At 40.2% G+C, this 16,198-nt stretch overlaps 1 protein-coding gene across 9 annotated transcripts in view; it reads right to left on the bottom strand.

Annotated features, from left to right (window-relative positions):
- MYPN (myopalladin) overlaps positions 1-16,198 on the bottom strand; it is a 124,495-nt gene that overhangs the window by 14,950 nt on the left and 93,347 nt on the right. For all 9 annotated transcript variants that reach the window (XM_056796104.1, XM_056796081.1, XM_056796073.1 and 6 more), the window contains 5 exons: positions 11,992-12,213; positions 10,562-10,711; positions 9,011-9,090; positions 4,760-4,886; positions 1,173-1,380 (listed from right to left, as the gene is read on the bottom strand). In XM_056796104.1, the coding sequence (XP_056652082.1) occupies positions 1,173-1,380; positions 4,760-4,886; positions 9,011-9,090; positions 10,562-10,711; positions 11,992-12,213 (787 nt within the window). The remainder of the gene's footprint in view (positions 1-1,172; positions 1,381-4,759; positions 4,887-9,010; positions 9,091-10,561; positions 10,712-11,991; positions 12,214-16,198) is intronic.

Genomic DNA, 16,198 nt, shown 5'->3' with positions numbered 1-16,198 from the left:
AGCTAGTATGAAACGTGAAATCATAGTAATTTCTTTTATTGCTCAACACAAAATGTCGAGAAACCATAAAGCAAAGCAGTTTCTTTTCATTCGGACATATTTTCCGAGGAAGTTCCTTATTTTTTAAGCACAGAATTGTTCCCTGAATGAATGTTCTTGGGAGGGCAGACACGGTCTCTGGTCAGGCAGTCAACATTTTAGCTCAGGGTACACATGGGAAAGGAAGGCACATCTGTGAAAGCAGCCTTTAAGCACATGAGTTCCTCCTTTCCAATGGCTCATTTCTAGGAGGACATCAACTAGGAAAAAAAGAAGAGATGAATCTGAACTCCAAAACTATTCTCTTCTCCCCATGGCGGCATTCTCTAGAGAAATGGTTCTCAAAGTATCGTCTACAGACCTCTGGGGATCCCCCAGACCTTTTCAGGGGCTGAGAGAAGTCAAAACTATTTTCATGATGATACTAAGACATTATCTGCAGGTTTGAGAATTCAACATCCTTCTATTAAGCTAGACTTTAAAGAGATTCGCAGAAACATAAAACAATGCCGCTTCTCACTAAATATTTTGTTTTGGAAAATATGGTTATTTTAAATAAAGATATATTATCTGTATTTGCATATTATTATTATTGAATGAATTAATACTTGTAGTATGCTCATTTTAATTTTGAATGCAGTCAATATTGAAAGAACCCACATAAACTAAAGCCCTTTCAGACCGAGATCGCTTTTACGAGTATCAAGTGTTTGAGGCCGGCTGTCCCAGAGGAAGAAGGAAGATACGAGGCCTGGGAGTAAGCAATTGTGAGTTTTCACTCTGGATGTGCTACGAACGGACCCAGAATGCTGGTGACCAGATTCACTATGACTCGGGTGGCTGGTTCTTCCGAAATGTGGGCAAATTGTAGTCCCTGCACGCCCATCTCTAAACAGTCGTACGGTTTCATTTCATCCATTCAGCATCTATTTGTTTCGCAGCAGCTCTCTGCGAGGCTCTGAGCTCGCTTCCAGAGACATCCCCCAGTGGAGCCTTTCCCGCCGGGTTTGTGCAGAGTTTAGGAGTGGCTGGATTTGGGCTCCAAGGGCCAGATTCTACTCTAGCCTCACACCTCAGGCATCAGTCCTGGCGAGCTCCCTGCAAAGATGAGCCATCGGAGCAGCAAAGCTTACCTACTACGGTGAGCTCTAGGCTGAAGGAATTCTTTCCTGTCTTGTTGGTAGCGATGCACGTGTAGGTCCCGGCGTCCTTTTGGGTAAGAGGGTCAATGAGCAGGGAGTGGACCCCCGTCTCTCTAATCAGCATCTTGTGGGTGCTGTCTGGCAGGACCGGGTGGCCGTTGAGCAGCCACATCAGTTCCGGCGGTGGCAAGCCACTCACCTAATAAAGAAGGAGACACCTGAGAGGAATGGCAGACGGACGCCGAGCTAACTTATGGGGGCTCCGTCTCTTTGCCCTCCCCGAGCACCATCTAGCGGGGAGTGTGGGCAGGGAAAGGCCGTACCCAGGGCAGATTCTTGGGCTTGTTACAACCAGGAATGAGAGGCAGCTGCTATTCGCTGAATTCCTCTTTTCGAACTTGGGTTATAAAGAAAAGTTCAGCTGAGTAGGAAGGTGTGCGAGTCTGCCAAGGAGAGAGGCCCGAGACCAGCCGGGAAAGATTCTGGAAAATTCTGAAGGAAGTTAGGCTGGAGCTGAGGGCACGAGCGGTCTCTCTCTGGAGACAGCTGGAGAACGTGGCTGCTCCTTTCCTCATGCCTGCCCTGCTTGCTGCCTTGTGGGCTGCATTTCGTCAGAGAAGAACCTGGCGATCCTGACCAACTGTCTGCAGTGATTTTGGACCCAGGACGGTCCCTGGGCCCTCTCAGGCTTGCACAGACCAGGTAGTGCCATCTAAGGGGGGTTTTCGTTGGAGCTTAGCAAGAACAGGGACTGGGAATTCTCCAGGAAGTGAGGAGAGGATTAGTGTAGAACAACAATCTCTGAGGACTCTGTGAAGAGACGTCAGATCCCGGGACCTTTAGTGAGAGGAGTTCAGCATCAGGGCTATCCCTCACCCTCTACCCTCTTCTCCTTTCCCACTTTATTGAGTGGGCTGTGTGTGATCTCTGACCGTCCCTGTTCGCCTCTCACACCACAGCCAACCTACAGCCCAATTGAATCCATCCGTCCTTTCACATCCCCCAAACCCCCTCCCTTGTACCCTTCAAATGAACTAGTAAAGACTGGTTTAAAATTTTGTCATAAGGAGTACTAATAATGACAGGGCTCATCAGTCATTCATCAGCATCATCAGATTTACATCAGTGCTTTAAGGCTCACAAAGGGCTTGACAAATGTCTCCAATCCCAGGGATGCCAACCCTAGGAGGTTGGGTGCTATTCCCATTGCTACTAAGTGCCCGAAACCGGATTTGAACTCATATATATTTGTTCCAAGTCTCATGCTCTATCCCTTGTACCACCTGGCTTTGACCAGTTGAATTCATTATTATTAATTTTTTTAAACTCTTATCTTCTGATTTTGGAATTTTTACTAATTATTGGTTCTGAGGTAGAAGAGAGGTAAGGGCTAGGCAACTGGAATTAAGTGACTTGCTCAGGGTCTCAGAGCTCGAAAGTGTTTCAGGCCAGATTTGAACATAGGACCTCCCATCTTTAAGCCTGGCTTTCATTCCACTGAACCTCTTAGCTACCCCATTATTCATAGAACCACGGAATCCCTGGGGGAAAAGAGACCTTAGGGATCATCTAGTCCAATTTTATCATTTTATGAAGAGAAACTGAGGCCCAGCAAAGTGATGTAACTTACCCAAGTGAGAGTGCTGGGATTGCAACTCACATCTTCGGGATTCTAGATGACTTCTTTTTCTTTCTTTCTTTTTTAAAAAATTAGCTTAATTTAAATATTTAAAAATTTGATAAGCTTTTATTTCTTTTCTTCCTCTTATGTCCTCCAGTTAAAAGAAGATTAAAAAGGAAATCCTTATAACAAATATACATAGTCAAGCAAAACAACTTCTCTCCAATCAAATCCAATCCTGTCTCAATCTGTCCCTTCTATTGATGGTGAGGACCTCTCTGTCAGGAGTGGGGGGGGGTAGCGTGTCTCCTCATTAGTCCCTTAGAATTGTGTCTGGTCATTGAATTTGTCAGAGTCCTTAAGCTGTTTGTCATTACAATGTGGTTACTGTATAAAGTATTTCCCTGGTTCTCTTTGATTCAGTCAGTATTGGATCATACAAAAGTCTCCTTAGGCTTCTCTAAGAATATTCCTTCCAACCTCTCATTAATATTCCATTCCTTTCATGTCCCATGATTTGGCCATTTCCCCAAAGGTAGGTACCTTAGTTTCCATTTTGGGACTACAATGGAAAGTGCTGCTATAAATATTTTTGCACGTGTGGGTTTGGGTGAACTTCCTTTTATCTTCTGGGGTCTTGGCATGGGTGCTCTATGACTCCATGTTGCTTTCCACTTTCTGTCTGTCTAGCAGTTGAGGGGGAGGGGTCAGGAAAGGCTTCATGTGGAAGGGGGGGGCAGAGGTGCATCTTAAAAGGAGAGAGGATGATATGAGGCAAGAGTAAAGCAGGAAGGAGTTGGAGCACTATGCGAGAGGAGAGGAGACAACCAGCATGGCTTAGATCATGAATTGACAGAGAGAAGTTATGTTCAGTGGAGCTAGAAAGGTCAGATGGGGCCAGGGTGTGCAGGATTTAAAAGGTAAACAGACCAAAAATAATGTTTTAGTCTAGAGGTAATAGGAAACCAATGGAACTGACTGAATCACATGGTCAATTTGGGCTTAAGAAAAATTATTTGGATAATGGTGCATAAAAAGGATTGAAATGCTAAGATACCAAAGGCAGGGGACCAATTAGGAGTCTCTTGAAATAATCTAGGTGAGAGCTGATGAATGCCTGAACTAAGACGGTGGCTATGCCAGTGGAGAGAAGGGCAAGGGCACATATGATATGAAGGGAGGAATGGCAAGACATGGGTAAAGTAAATGGAGATTTGCAGGGAGGGAGAGTAAAGAATGAGGCAACACTCAGATTATAGACCTGAGAAACTTGAAGGATGGTGATGCCTTTGATATTCTGAAGGGGGGAAGGCTTAGAAGGAAAGATTATGAGATCAGGTTTAGACATCTTGAGTTTAAGATGTCTCCAAGACATCTAGTCTGCAATCTGCAATATAAGTAGTTGGTGTTATAGGACTGAAGCTCAGGGGAGAGACAGGATGGAGACTATTGGGAATCAAAGAGTCTGTAGATTTCCAAGAGTAGATTAGGAATCAGAATCTTCGCAGTATTGAAAATGAAGTCCACAGGAATTGATGAGGTTCTCAAAAGAAAGACAAGAGGGGGAGAAGAAAAGAGGAACCATGAAAGAACCTTGAAAAACACCCATAGCCAGGGAATGTGATAGGAATGATGGTCCAGCAAAGGGGACTAAGAGATTGCTTGTTTCATTCTGGAGTCAAAGACGCTTGACACTGATTTAGTATAAAAATGCCTGAGAGGTATTTACTAGTTTTCATGACTTAAGAAACTCATTCTCTTGGAACTTGACGAGGGTGATGTAATTTTTTCCTAAAGTAGATCTGAGTTATGGGTTTAGTAGAATAGTTTCACATGGTATGAGTTTTTTTTTTTAAGTTTCTGGAAATTTTTGAAGAAAAGACAGGCATGGTACCACTCCCCTACTTGGAAAGCAAAGATGGCTAGATCAAAGAATAGGAATGAATATGTATCTTACCTTACAGTCCAGTCTACAGAGCCGTCCCTCATGAGCAACCATATCGCCAGGAGCCTGAAGGAAATGAGGCCTGAAAAATCGTTCCTGTAAAGGTTCTTTTTCTCCTTCTGGGATCCGGGCTCTGCCCCTGTAACACAAAATAACTTCAGTAATGTATACAACGTATTTTGTAAACCTTAAAGGGATAAATGCCAGCTCTGTTATTATTGTTACTATCTTATTCTTTCCATCTTTTTGATGAGGTTCAGATAAAAACAGACTGTGGACAAGTCACTATCCTGCTCCTATTCTTTTATATTTAATGTTGTTTGAACTATTGTATAGATTAATGAAATGACTGCTTGCAACAAGCCCACAAAGAATGAGCTTCCACCCTTCATTTTATTTAGTCAAAATAAGACAGACAGGTACATTTGTGGTTTCTTTGTGGTTTTGATTTCTCCTACTAGATCTCTTTATTTTAAAAGGTTTTAATTCCTGAAGCTTGAAGATTATGAGTATTTTTATACAAACATCTATTAAAAACATTGTTTTTCTTTGTGGTGGCCAAAAATTGGAACATGAGGAGACGCCCTTCAATTGGGGAATGGCTGAACAAATTGTGGTATATGTTGGTGATGGAATACTATTGTGCTAAAAGGAATAATAAAGTGGAGGAATTCCATGGAGACTGGAACAACCTCCAGGAAGTGTTGCAGAGCGAAATGAGCAGAACCAGGAAAACATTGTACACAGAGACTGATACATTGTGGTACAATCGAAGGTGATGGACTTCTCCATTAGGGGTGATGCAATGTCCCTGAACAATCTGCAGGGATCTAAAAAACACTATCTACAAGCAGAGGATAAACTGTGGGAGTAAAAAGACCGATGAAAAGCAACTGCTTGACTACAGGGGTGGAGGGAATATGACTGAGGAGAGACTCTAAATGAACGCTCTAATGCAAATACCAACAACAGGGAAGTGGGTTCGAGTCAAGAACACATGTGATACCCAATGGAATCGCGCTTGTCGGCTATGGGAGAGGTGGTGGGAGGGGGGAGGGAAGAAAAGAATATGATCTTTGTTTCCAATGAATAGTGTTTGGAAATGATCAAATAAAAATAAAAAAAAAACATTGTTTTTAACTTTTTATGGGTCAGTGTTATATGTGGATGATTACAGGCAAAGTTTAGTTTATGATAACATTCCAGTTCTAGCATAGTGTATTTGTTGCATTCTTAAGGATATTTTAAGATCTTTATCTGTTAGTTTATAAAAGATAATTAGCTTCTGATGTATAATTCCAGCCACCATATCATGCCTTGCTAAATATTCAGTAAGTCCCACATTTTTCCTACCTGCACGGTTTCTACCCTTTCTTTCCATTTATCAACAGATCCAGCCCCATTAAGAATAACCCATCTGGCAATTTGGAACTATGCCCAAAGGCTTTAAAAGACTGCCTGCTCTTTGATTCAGCCATAGCACTGGTGGGTTTGTAACCCAAAGAGAAAATAAGGAAAAAGACTTGTACAAGAATATTCATAGCTACACTCTTTGTGGTGGAAAAAAATTGGAAAATGAGGGGATGCCCTTCAATTGGGGAATGGCTGAACAAACTGTGATGTCTGTTGGTGATAGAATACTATTGTGCTGTAAGGAATGATGAACTGGAGGATTTCCACATGAACTGGAAAGACCTCCAGGAAGTGATGCAGAGTGAAAGGAGCAGAACCAGGAGAATATTGTACACAGAGACTGATATGCTGTGGCACAATCGAATGTTATGGACTTCTCTACTAGTAGCAATTCAATGGTCCAGAACTATTTGGAAGGACATATGAGAAAGATGCTATCCACATCCAGAGAAAGAACTGTGGGACTAGGAACACAGAAGAAAAACAACTACTTGATCACATGGTTCCATGGGGATATGATTGTAGATGTAGACTCTAAACGATCACCCTAGTGCAAATATTAATAATATGGAAATAGGTCTTGATCAATGACACATGTAACACCCAGTGGAATTGCTCATTGGCTATGGGAGGGATAGAAGGAGGGGAGGGAAAGAACATGAATCTTGTAACCATGGGAAGATATTCCAAATTAATTAATTAAATAAAAAATTCAAATCACCAAAAAAAAAAAATAACCCATCTGTGACTGCTGGTGCTGATGACTTAATCCCAATTTGCCATTATAAACTCGTAAGTTTTTCTTTTTAAAAATCTGCAGGAATAAGACATTTGTTTGATGCTTTCTTAGTTGATATTTTGGTTGAGTTACTATGTATGTTGCCTGTGGAATTCCTTTTGATTCCACTCTTGGATCTTAATTATTTCATTAGCTCCATGTAGAAGTTAACAACTTTTGATTACATTTGGTGGATCTGGTGGTATGTATTCTTTGTTAGCCTTTACCATTGCCCTGTTAAATTAAGGCAATCATTAAAAACTACTATGCCCAATTATATGGCAACAAATATGGCAATCTAGGTGATATGGATGAATACTTACAAAAATATAAATTGCCTAGACTAAAAGAGGAAGAAATAAATTACCTTAACAACCCCATATCAGAAAAAGAAATTGAACAAGCCATCAAAGAACTCCCTAAGAAAAAATCCCCAGGTCCAGATGGATTCACAAATGAATTCTATCAAACATTCAAAGAACAACTAATCACAATATTAAACCATTGCCCTGTTAAGTAAAGTCTGCTCCAACAGGATCAGTCCAGGAAAAATATGAAGAGACTCCTCCCCAGAAGGTTTGCCACCCAGGAAAGAAGGAATGTTCTGCGGTCCACGTTAGTATACCCTCACTGATGAACTATAGGTCCTTCAAGAAAAGAGGCAATTACTCTGGGGCTCAGAGGGAATACTTTACTGTGCTGGATCATAAACAAGTAAGAGAAAACCTGATATGGGGTTAGGATCACAGACAAAGTGCTAAGTGTGTCTCCAATGATGCAACAGGATGATCTTAAGAGATCTGTCACTAGACAAACCAGCCTCTGGCACCTTTTCTCTGAAGTCATTCTGGGTTAAATGCCACGAGTCTCTCAGCTCTGAGTTTCAACAGTTGTTGTACTTGTTCAGAATAAATAAATCAGCATTCAACCCAAATCTCAAAACGAGAGCCAAAAGAGAAGCCCTGTTTACCACCTGGAACAAGGCAGCTGTACTTTCCAGGTCTGGTGAGTAATAACATTTAACTCTGCCTATAAATTATAACATCATTTTTGGTAATAAAATGGGCCACGAGCTTAAAATGAAGAGGACTAACTGATAGTAACAGCTGTATTTTTTTTTTTTGAAAGATAGGGTTGCAGGGTAGTAAAATGTAGTGTGTGAAATATCTGAAATGTGGGTCACTATTTTTGTGTCTCTGATATGTCATATTAATTCACTCTGTGTCAGCAACTGGAGAATGTTCTGCTATGACTTTGTGGCGCCAACAGACTCTGGAGGAAGCCAGCCTCTGGACTTTTGACTTGAATCATCTTCGTAAGAAGAAGTAAACTTCTTGCTTTTTTCAAACTCTAAAAATGCCCACATAGTTTGTATTAGCAAATATTAGTGGCTTGTAAGAGTAAATTTGGGGTGCTACAGTTAGCCACTAAAGTGTTCTGTTGTCTCTTGTTCTGAAGGTGAACAGTAGAAAGGGCATATCTTATTTACTAAGTATGTTTTGAAGCATCCTGTTAAGAGTGGGGCATAGGGCCTTAGAAATTTCCTAGCTGTGTGACCTTGGGCAAGTCATTTTACTCCTACTGCCTAGCCCTTACTGCTCTGCTGCCTTGGAACCAATACATAGTATTGATTCTAATATGGGAGGTGAAGGTTTTTGTTTTTTTTTTTAAGTGGGGAAGAAGGAAAGGCAGGTGACTAGAGAGTAGATAGGAGGCCCTGGATTCAAGTTTGGACCCAGACACTTCCTAACTATGTGAATCTGGGCAAATCATTTAACCCTGATTACTCAGTCTTTGCCACTCTTCTTAGAATTGAGAGCAAGATTCTAAGATACAATGTAAGAGTATTTTTTAAAAAAGCATAGTTTTTATGTGAAAAAAGCATTTAAAAAACCTCAAAGTACTCAAAATATTATATGCTTTAGGATACTAGTGCAAATATGTTAATTAAATATAAAACAGTTAATGAAAAAAAGATAATACAATAGAAGGTAAGAGTTTAAAAATGGAGGGTATTAAAGTATTTTTTAAAGTGGGGCATATATGAGTTATAGCTTGAGCATGTTGCTTACCTGTGAGAATGAGTTGAGGTAAAGCGACCACGCAGGGGCAAACTCTGTACCATTAAGTGGCCAGAGCAGCTGATTCTCCCCTAAGAAAGAGAGAATGAATGAGCATGCTAACTAAAATGGGTTCCATCTTGTACTTAGTTGTCTTCGCTAAGATTTAGTTTAGATTTCATAAATTATTTGGGGGAAATGGAAATGCCACAATCGGCTTAGGAGGAGCATTGAGAGCTCTTCCTAGCATGGTTTCCATTTTTATTCTTAGAAATAGAACTCAAGACCTTGGCAATTGGCATTATCCTACCACCCATGTTATCGATGTTCAGATGTTTAGAGAGAACATGGCCAGGTTCTTAGCCTTCCCTATCCGTCTATACTTTGCTTGTCTCGGGGGCAGCTGGGTAGCTCAGTGGATTGAGAACCAGTCCTAGAGACGGGAGGTCCTAGGTTCAAATCTGGCTTCAGCCACTTCCCAGCTGTGTGACCCTGGGCAAGTCACTTGACCCCCATTGCCTAGCCCTTACCACTCTTCTGCCAATACACAGTATTGACTCCAAGATGGAAGGTAAGGGTTTAAAAAAATATATATATATATACTTTGCTTGTCTCTTTTTAACAAAGAGATTATAACCTGAATCAATACACAGGTCAAATCTACAAACAACATGAGAAAAACATTTTCAAGCCTTCCTACATTTCTTCTTCTAGTACTAGCTGAGTAACTATAAGATCATTTACGTTGTCACGTCACTTGATAGCATTTCAATTATTCTGGCCAAATAGTTTGCTCATTTATCTTTTAAATAAAAACCAAGAATATTATTATCATCACTGTTTTGTGGAATATTTTTTTAAAACTGACTCAAAGAACTGGCACATCCAAGATTTTATTCAACTTGCCTAGAGGGAATATAGAAAATGGATGATGAGAGAAGGAAAAGTAGCGGGATATCCTGGAAAAAGCATTTGGAAAAATTGGAATTAGGAGGCTCCTAAGTTTGCATTTTGCCTCTGGTGCTTATTAACAATCATATCACCGTGGATAAGACACTTAACCTCTCTAAGCCTCAGTTTCCTCTTCTGTAAGACAGTGATAATAATTACATATATGTATCATTATATAAATTTATATATTAAATATGCATAAATGTATAATATATTAAACATGTATACCTTCTATATGCATCATGTGTGTATACATATATACACACACACTATATACTCTCTCCCCCTCGCTCTCCATAAATATAAGGTATTTGTCTCACAGTGCTTGTAAGAGTCAAATGAGATAGACCCAAACACAAGGACTGAGCAGCTTGCTTCTCCTTCACTGGGGGAGCAGGAGTAAAACTGGTAATGCTCTTCTAATGCTGTAGGATTAGGATTTTAGGGGTGATTCACATGCAATCACGATGCTTTTCCTTCATTTTTCTAATTAGTTTGGGGTAACCAGGCAGTTGTGAAGGCATCACTCAACCTGAAAGAAACTATCTTCTAAAGAGAATCAAAGTTCCCAACTTGGATTGGGGGGCTGAAGAGCTGTTTGAAAGCCTCTACCTGTGGATTGGCAGCCATGATTGTGTAGTTTCCATCGTCATCATTCGTGGTTGAGTCAATGTGCAAAGAACATGTCCCATCTTCTTCTCTCTTCATCTTGCAATGTTCATTTTTTTTAGAAATTTGCTTTCCATCCTTGAACCAATAAACCTGAAGAGAGAATGATAAGGTAAGTAAGGCAAAGGACGGTAAGTGGGGGGCAATTATCGTCTCCATACAATGGCCAGTCTCGTAAAAAGTCAAGCATTTAAAATATGCCAGTTCTACAATATATACATAATATTGAAGACAGAATTTCCAACCCAATGAGATTGTTGAGAGTGTGGCATAAAGTCCAGAGATCTGGACTGAGTGCTAAGCCTCTCTTGGACCCTCAGGAAACTGTGTGACCCTGAACAAGCTCCGTAATCTCTGTGAATAGCAGTGGTATGTACTATGGAAAATGGGAATACCTTACACTTCCTATCTCAAATGAGATTACACATGCAAATATTTTACAAATAGAAACTACTACATACATGTGATTTGTTATTCTTGTCATGATATGAATGCTGAATGGAATTGGGCAAAGTCACACATTTAAGTGGACCAGTTGAGATCACTGCAAATTTTTGTTGTCTAAATTCACCTGGGTCTTCTCTATAGTAAGGAATGTTAAAAAGGAGAAAGGAGGAGCCCCTGGGATGATGGTATAATGGTTAGTTGGGATGTGCTGGTGAGTTAACCCCCCCCCCCCCACCAAGGGTGTTTCCTCCTTTCCCAGACAGAGAGCTGATGGTTGCCCCCTGTCCCTTTTCAGTAAGATGGAGGCACAAGCAAATAGGAGCCTGTAAACGAATAGAACACTATTGGGGTTGAGGACAGACGTTTTGCTAGGTCTTTGCAAAATGCCTCGCTCCCCTTGATGTCCTTTCATCACAACTCCTGTCAGAGAGACAGTAATGGCTTTTAATTCAGGGTTTGTCATAACCTGAATCTATTAGAACTGTCTCTCCAAAATCCTTCACCCTCTCTTCTTCCTTTTGCTTTCTTGTGATTTATCTGATTGCTAATAATGAACAACCACTCTTTATTTGGGATAGGATAAACAGGCATGCCCTTTTATTCCTCCCATATTTATTTTCTATCTCAGCCCCCTATGTAGATCTTCTAAATGTTCTCTGCTCTCCTTAAATTTCCCACCCTCTCAGCTGACAACCTCTTCTTATACTTGACTAAGAAAAAAGACACCATCTCATGACTCAGTGCCATTTTCCTGGGTCTATCCTGAACCCAAAAGGCTCTCTTTCCTCATCTCCCCTTTCTGCCTTCCCTCATGCTCAGCTTCCCTAAGTATACTACCACTCCATTGTGCCTGCCCTATCTATTGCTCTCCTTTTCAGATTCTGGGAAGCATGGTTCTTTCTGAAGGATGACTGGAACTCCCTTACCTTTGGAACAGGTATTCCAACAATTTTGCAGGTGAATTTCACTGGAGAGCCTTCTGTAACTCGGAAGTGCTTGAGTCTCTTGTCAAAGATAGGGGCAATGCATTTGCCTGTAGGGATCTCATCATGTTGGATTTCATCATCGGATTCATCCACAGGGGTACGTTCTAAACGGAACTCGATCTCATTCATTAGCCTCTGCTCAAAGCTTGAAATCTTGTACTCCTGTTAAAATAGCAAATTGATTTCAATCTGAAGATTCTTCCCTGAACATGAAGGAAACTCTGTCAGCATGGTTTATAGACTGCATATATATGTGCTGATGATGGAATACTACTGTGCTCAAAGGAATAATAAACTGGAGGGATTCCACGTGAACTGGAAAGACCTCCAGGAAGTGATACAGAGTGAAAGGAGCAGAACCAGGAGAATATTGTACATAGAGACTGATACACTGTGGTACAATAGAATGTTATGGACTTCTCTACTAGTAGCAATTCAATGGTCCAGAACTATTTGGAAGGACATATGAGAAAGATGCTATCCACATCCAGAGGAAGAACTGTGGGAGTAGAAACACAGAAGAAAAACAACTGTGTGATCACATTGGTCGATGGGGATAGGATTAGGGATGGAGACTCTAAGTGGTCACCCTAGTGCAAATATCAATAATATGGAAATAAGTCTTGATCATGACATGTAAAACTCAGTGGAATTGTGTGTTATATATAGGAAGGGGGTGGGGAGAGGAGGGAAAGAACATATGTCTTGTAACCATGGAAAAATATTCTAAATCATCTAATTAAATAAAAATTTTAAAAAGAATACATATATATGCACATGCACACACACACGCACATATGTGATACTATATCCTCCTGGGTGGTTGTAGTGTCAGAAGAGAGAAAGGGTCATACTGGAAAGATGTTATGAAAGGAGAAAAGCAAGAGGACTTGAAAATAGATGAGATATGGTGGGCAGTGGGAGAGTGAAGAGTTGAGGATGATATCTACCTTAAGAATATAGGTGACTAGAAGGATGGTAGAACCCTCCAAAGTAATAGGGAAGTTAAGAAGGAACTGGACTGGGAAACTGGGAGCTCTTATGTCCATATTGCTGGTTGCTAATCAGGTTGAGGAAACTTCTGGGAAAAGGTGACCATTGTCAAGGAAAAGGAACCCAAACCACATCCTGGCTTGGAAGTTATAAATCTTAAGGTTGTTGCTTGAACAATGCAGAACTGAGGTGAAGGTGAAATGCCTATTTAACAGTCTATGAAGTAGTTCGCCTTTGATTGTTTTAGATTTCAACTCCTCAGAAGAGTATAAATGAAATGATGGATTATTGAATCCTATTTTAAGTATTTCTTCAGGCATATATGTCATTTGGGTTTTACACATTTCTTTTGTGGTAGAATAAATAGCTGTCCTATATTTGATCTACTTTGTACATTGAGTGCCTTTCTAGAAAAGCCTCCATTAAGCTCTTTTAAGTCCTAGACATGAGTCAAATCTACATTTTGATTAAGACATTTTCCCAAGAGTTCTACTCTCTGAATGGGAGATGAATAATGAGCAGGAGAGTAGAAGAAAAGCCTGATCCTCCATTTTAGAATTCTGGCTATCCTAGACTGAACCCAATTTGAGTGAACCTAGAAATGGGGTCCTGTAAGAGGGAGAGGATATTCTCCCTAGGTTTCAGGACATTAAACTCATCATGAAAAATATCCTCCATTAACCTAATAGTTTGTGTGAATCTGGATTTTCATGGAGCATCTATTAAATATTTTGGAATTAACAAATTAAAACATCCATGAATTTCACAAAGGACTGTGAGGTGGCCTTGAGTTCTTGACAGCTTTGCCTTGGCTTTGAGAACAGGCCTGACAAAAGACTGTGCTGGCTCTTTGAAGGCTAGTCTGCATGGAGAAGCTTCTCACCAGTAGGTTAGCCAGTGAGTGATGAATGTCTGTGTCAATTTATGAAATATTTCATAATAGCTTTTAGTCTCTTTAATTTCTTTGAGGATGGTGACAGAACAACGAAAAAGGCAGCAGAAGATGCATTATAGATTTTTCAAGCTACTTATAAACATGAACAACTTGGGATTAGGGCTATCCTAAATGCGAGCTCATTGCCTTAATGTAAAATTATTAACAAAGTACTGTAGTTACTGAATCGTATTAGTACTGACATTCTTGCTCTAAAGGAAAGCAGAATACATAAATTGCAGCTTAATGGAAAGCTGCCTTGCAGGTTCTCCTTGGAAAAAGTAAATAATAAACTGCTTTCATATTGGTCCAGAGGGCAATAAGAAACATCATTTCATGAAACAGTTGGCCAGCTCTTCTTGAAGTGTCCACTGTGAGTATACGCAAAAAAGCACAATAAGGATTGCAGAATTCTGGAGTGGGAAAGACTCTCGGTGGTGATTTAGTCCAAAATGTACATCAAAGGAATTGCCACTCGAATGCACCTGATATAGAATCAGCTTCTGTTTGAAGATTTCCAGGGAGGGAGAACTTACTCCTTCTTGAGGTCACCCATTCCACTTCTGGGAAGCTCTAATTGTTGGGAAATGTTTTCCTGATAACAGTTCATTTAAAGGATTATCTTGTCAATAAAATAAATGAAGAAAACACCACACAGTGATAAATATGGCTCTGCTTTGCTTGTGTCAGAGATTCATTAGCTATGCGATCCTCAGCAAGTCTTTTAGCCTCTCCCAGCCATACTGTCCTCATCTGTAAAATGGGGATAATAAAAAGAGTGCCTAGCTCATAGAGTTGAGGACCAGATGAGATAATAAATGGGAAATGCTTTGCAAACCTTAATATCATATCATATGTCATGTAAATGTTAACTATTATTATTTCTAAATTCTAACCTTCTCATGTCCATCATAATGCAATCAAAACATTTAAATGGGGGGGGGGGAATAATCTTTGTCTACAATGAATAATGTTTGGAAATGACCGAATAAAATAATGTTTTAAAAAAACATTTAAACATACCTGAACGTCATGCTAGATTTTGCTTTCTTATTGCAGATAAAATTAAAATGACTTCTCATTAAAAAAAAACCTCTCAGTAAACTTACAAACTGGAAACGGGAGTTTGAAAGCTACCAGACAACCTCCTCAATAAAATTCACAACTTTTCAAAAGACAATTCTAACAATCTATATAGGAAAAACTAAATAGATGAAGAATTCCCATTGCCCAGACTGTGACTATGACAGACCACTGAGCAAGGACTTCAACATGGATATCTTGGACAAGTACAGCAACCCAAAAATGAAAATGAAAAAGAGAAAGGGCTAAAGAACACTTGGGAAATCTCACGGAGCTTTAGTGATCCCAAATGGCATTCTTTACAAAAATCCATCTTTTTAACTCTCAATATCCTTCTATAAAGCACAGTGATGCTCTGTCATTGATCTGAAATGGACCAAGATCTCTAGAGAATTAATGTTGTGGGTAGCCCAAAGGGCAATGGAAAACTGTGTGGTAGGCATAAGGAGGCAGTTTATTAACTTGCAAGAAGAGAGTAAAAATGTCATTTAGAGATGATATGATCAGGAGAGTAGGCTAGATAGTAAAAGTGAGGGATAACAAGTGGACACCTGGAGGGTTGCACTGGGACACACAAAGTAACAAAGGACTCAGAGAAATCATTCTGGAGTGTTGATCTCCTGGCCTGAGGCTTTATACATGAGAGGGCATGTATAAGATCTGCAAAGGCTGAAAATATGCAGATGGCAGAGGGTGTAATCCATTGAAGAACTGAATACTGAAGAGATGCAAAGTAGTTTTTCAAAGAGAGCATCATCAAAAATGTGCTTCTTAACAAAATGTACATATAAGGGTAGTAGGGTGCTGGTGAGGGATTTTGTCCAGTAGCTGGTAACCGTGATCAACCTGAAGGATGGACGAAGCCTTCTGGCCGGGTGCCTAGACTAGTTTCTCAGAAGTAGCTGGTGGTTCAGTGGGTAGAGCCTGGAATTAGGAATATGGGAGTTCATATCCAGCCTCATATACTTACTAGCTATGGGAGCCCAGGTAAGTCACTTAAATTTCATTTGCCCCAGTTTTGTGCAATATTCCTGGTGTCCATTTGTTATCCCTCAATTTCACCGAGGACATACTAATTCCATCTTTCTCTTTCTTCTTCTTCGTTTTCCTTTCCTCTCTTCCTTTCTCACTCTATCA

This window comes from Monodelphis domestica, chromosome 1, assembly GCF_027887165.1.
Source record: "Monodelphis domestica isolate mMonDom1 chromosome 1, mMonDom1.pri, whole genome shotgun sequence".
Taxonomy (NCBI): Eukaryota; Metazoa; Chordata; class Mammalia; order Didelphimorphia; family Didelphidae; genus Monodelphis; species Monodelphis domestica.
Note: the sequence above shows the minus strand (reverse complement) of the source record. Positions and strands in the feature narration are given on the sequence as shown.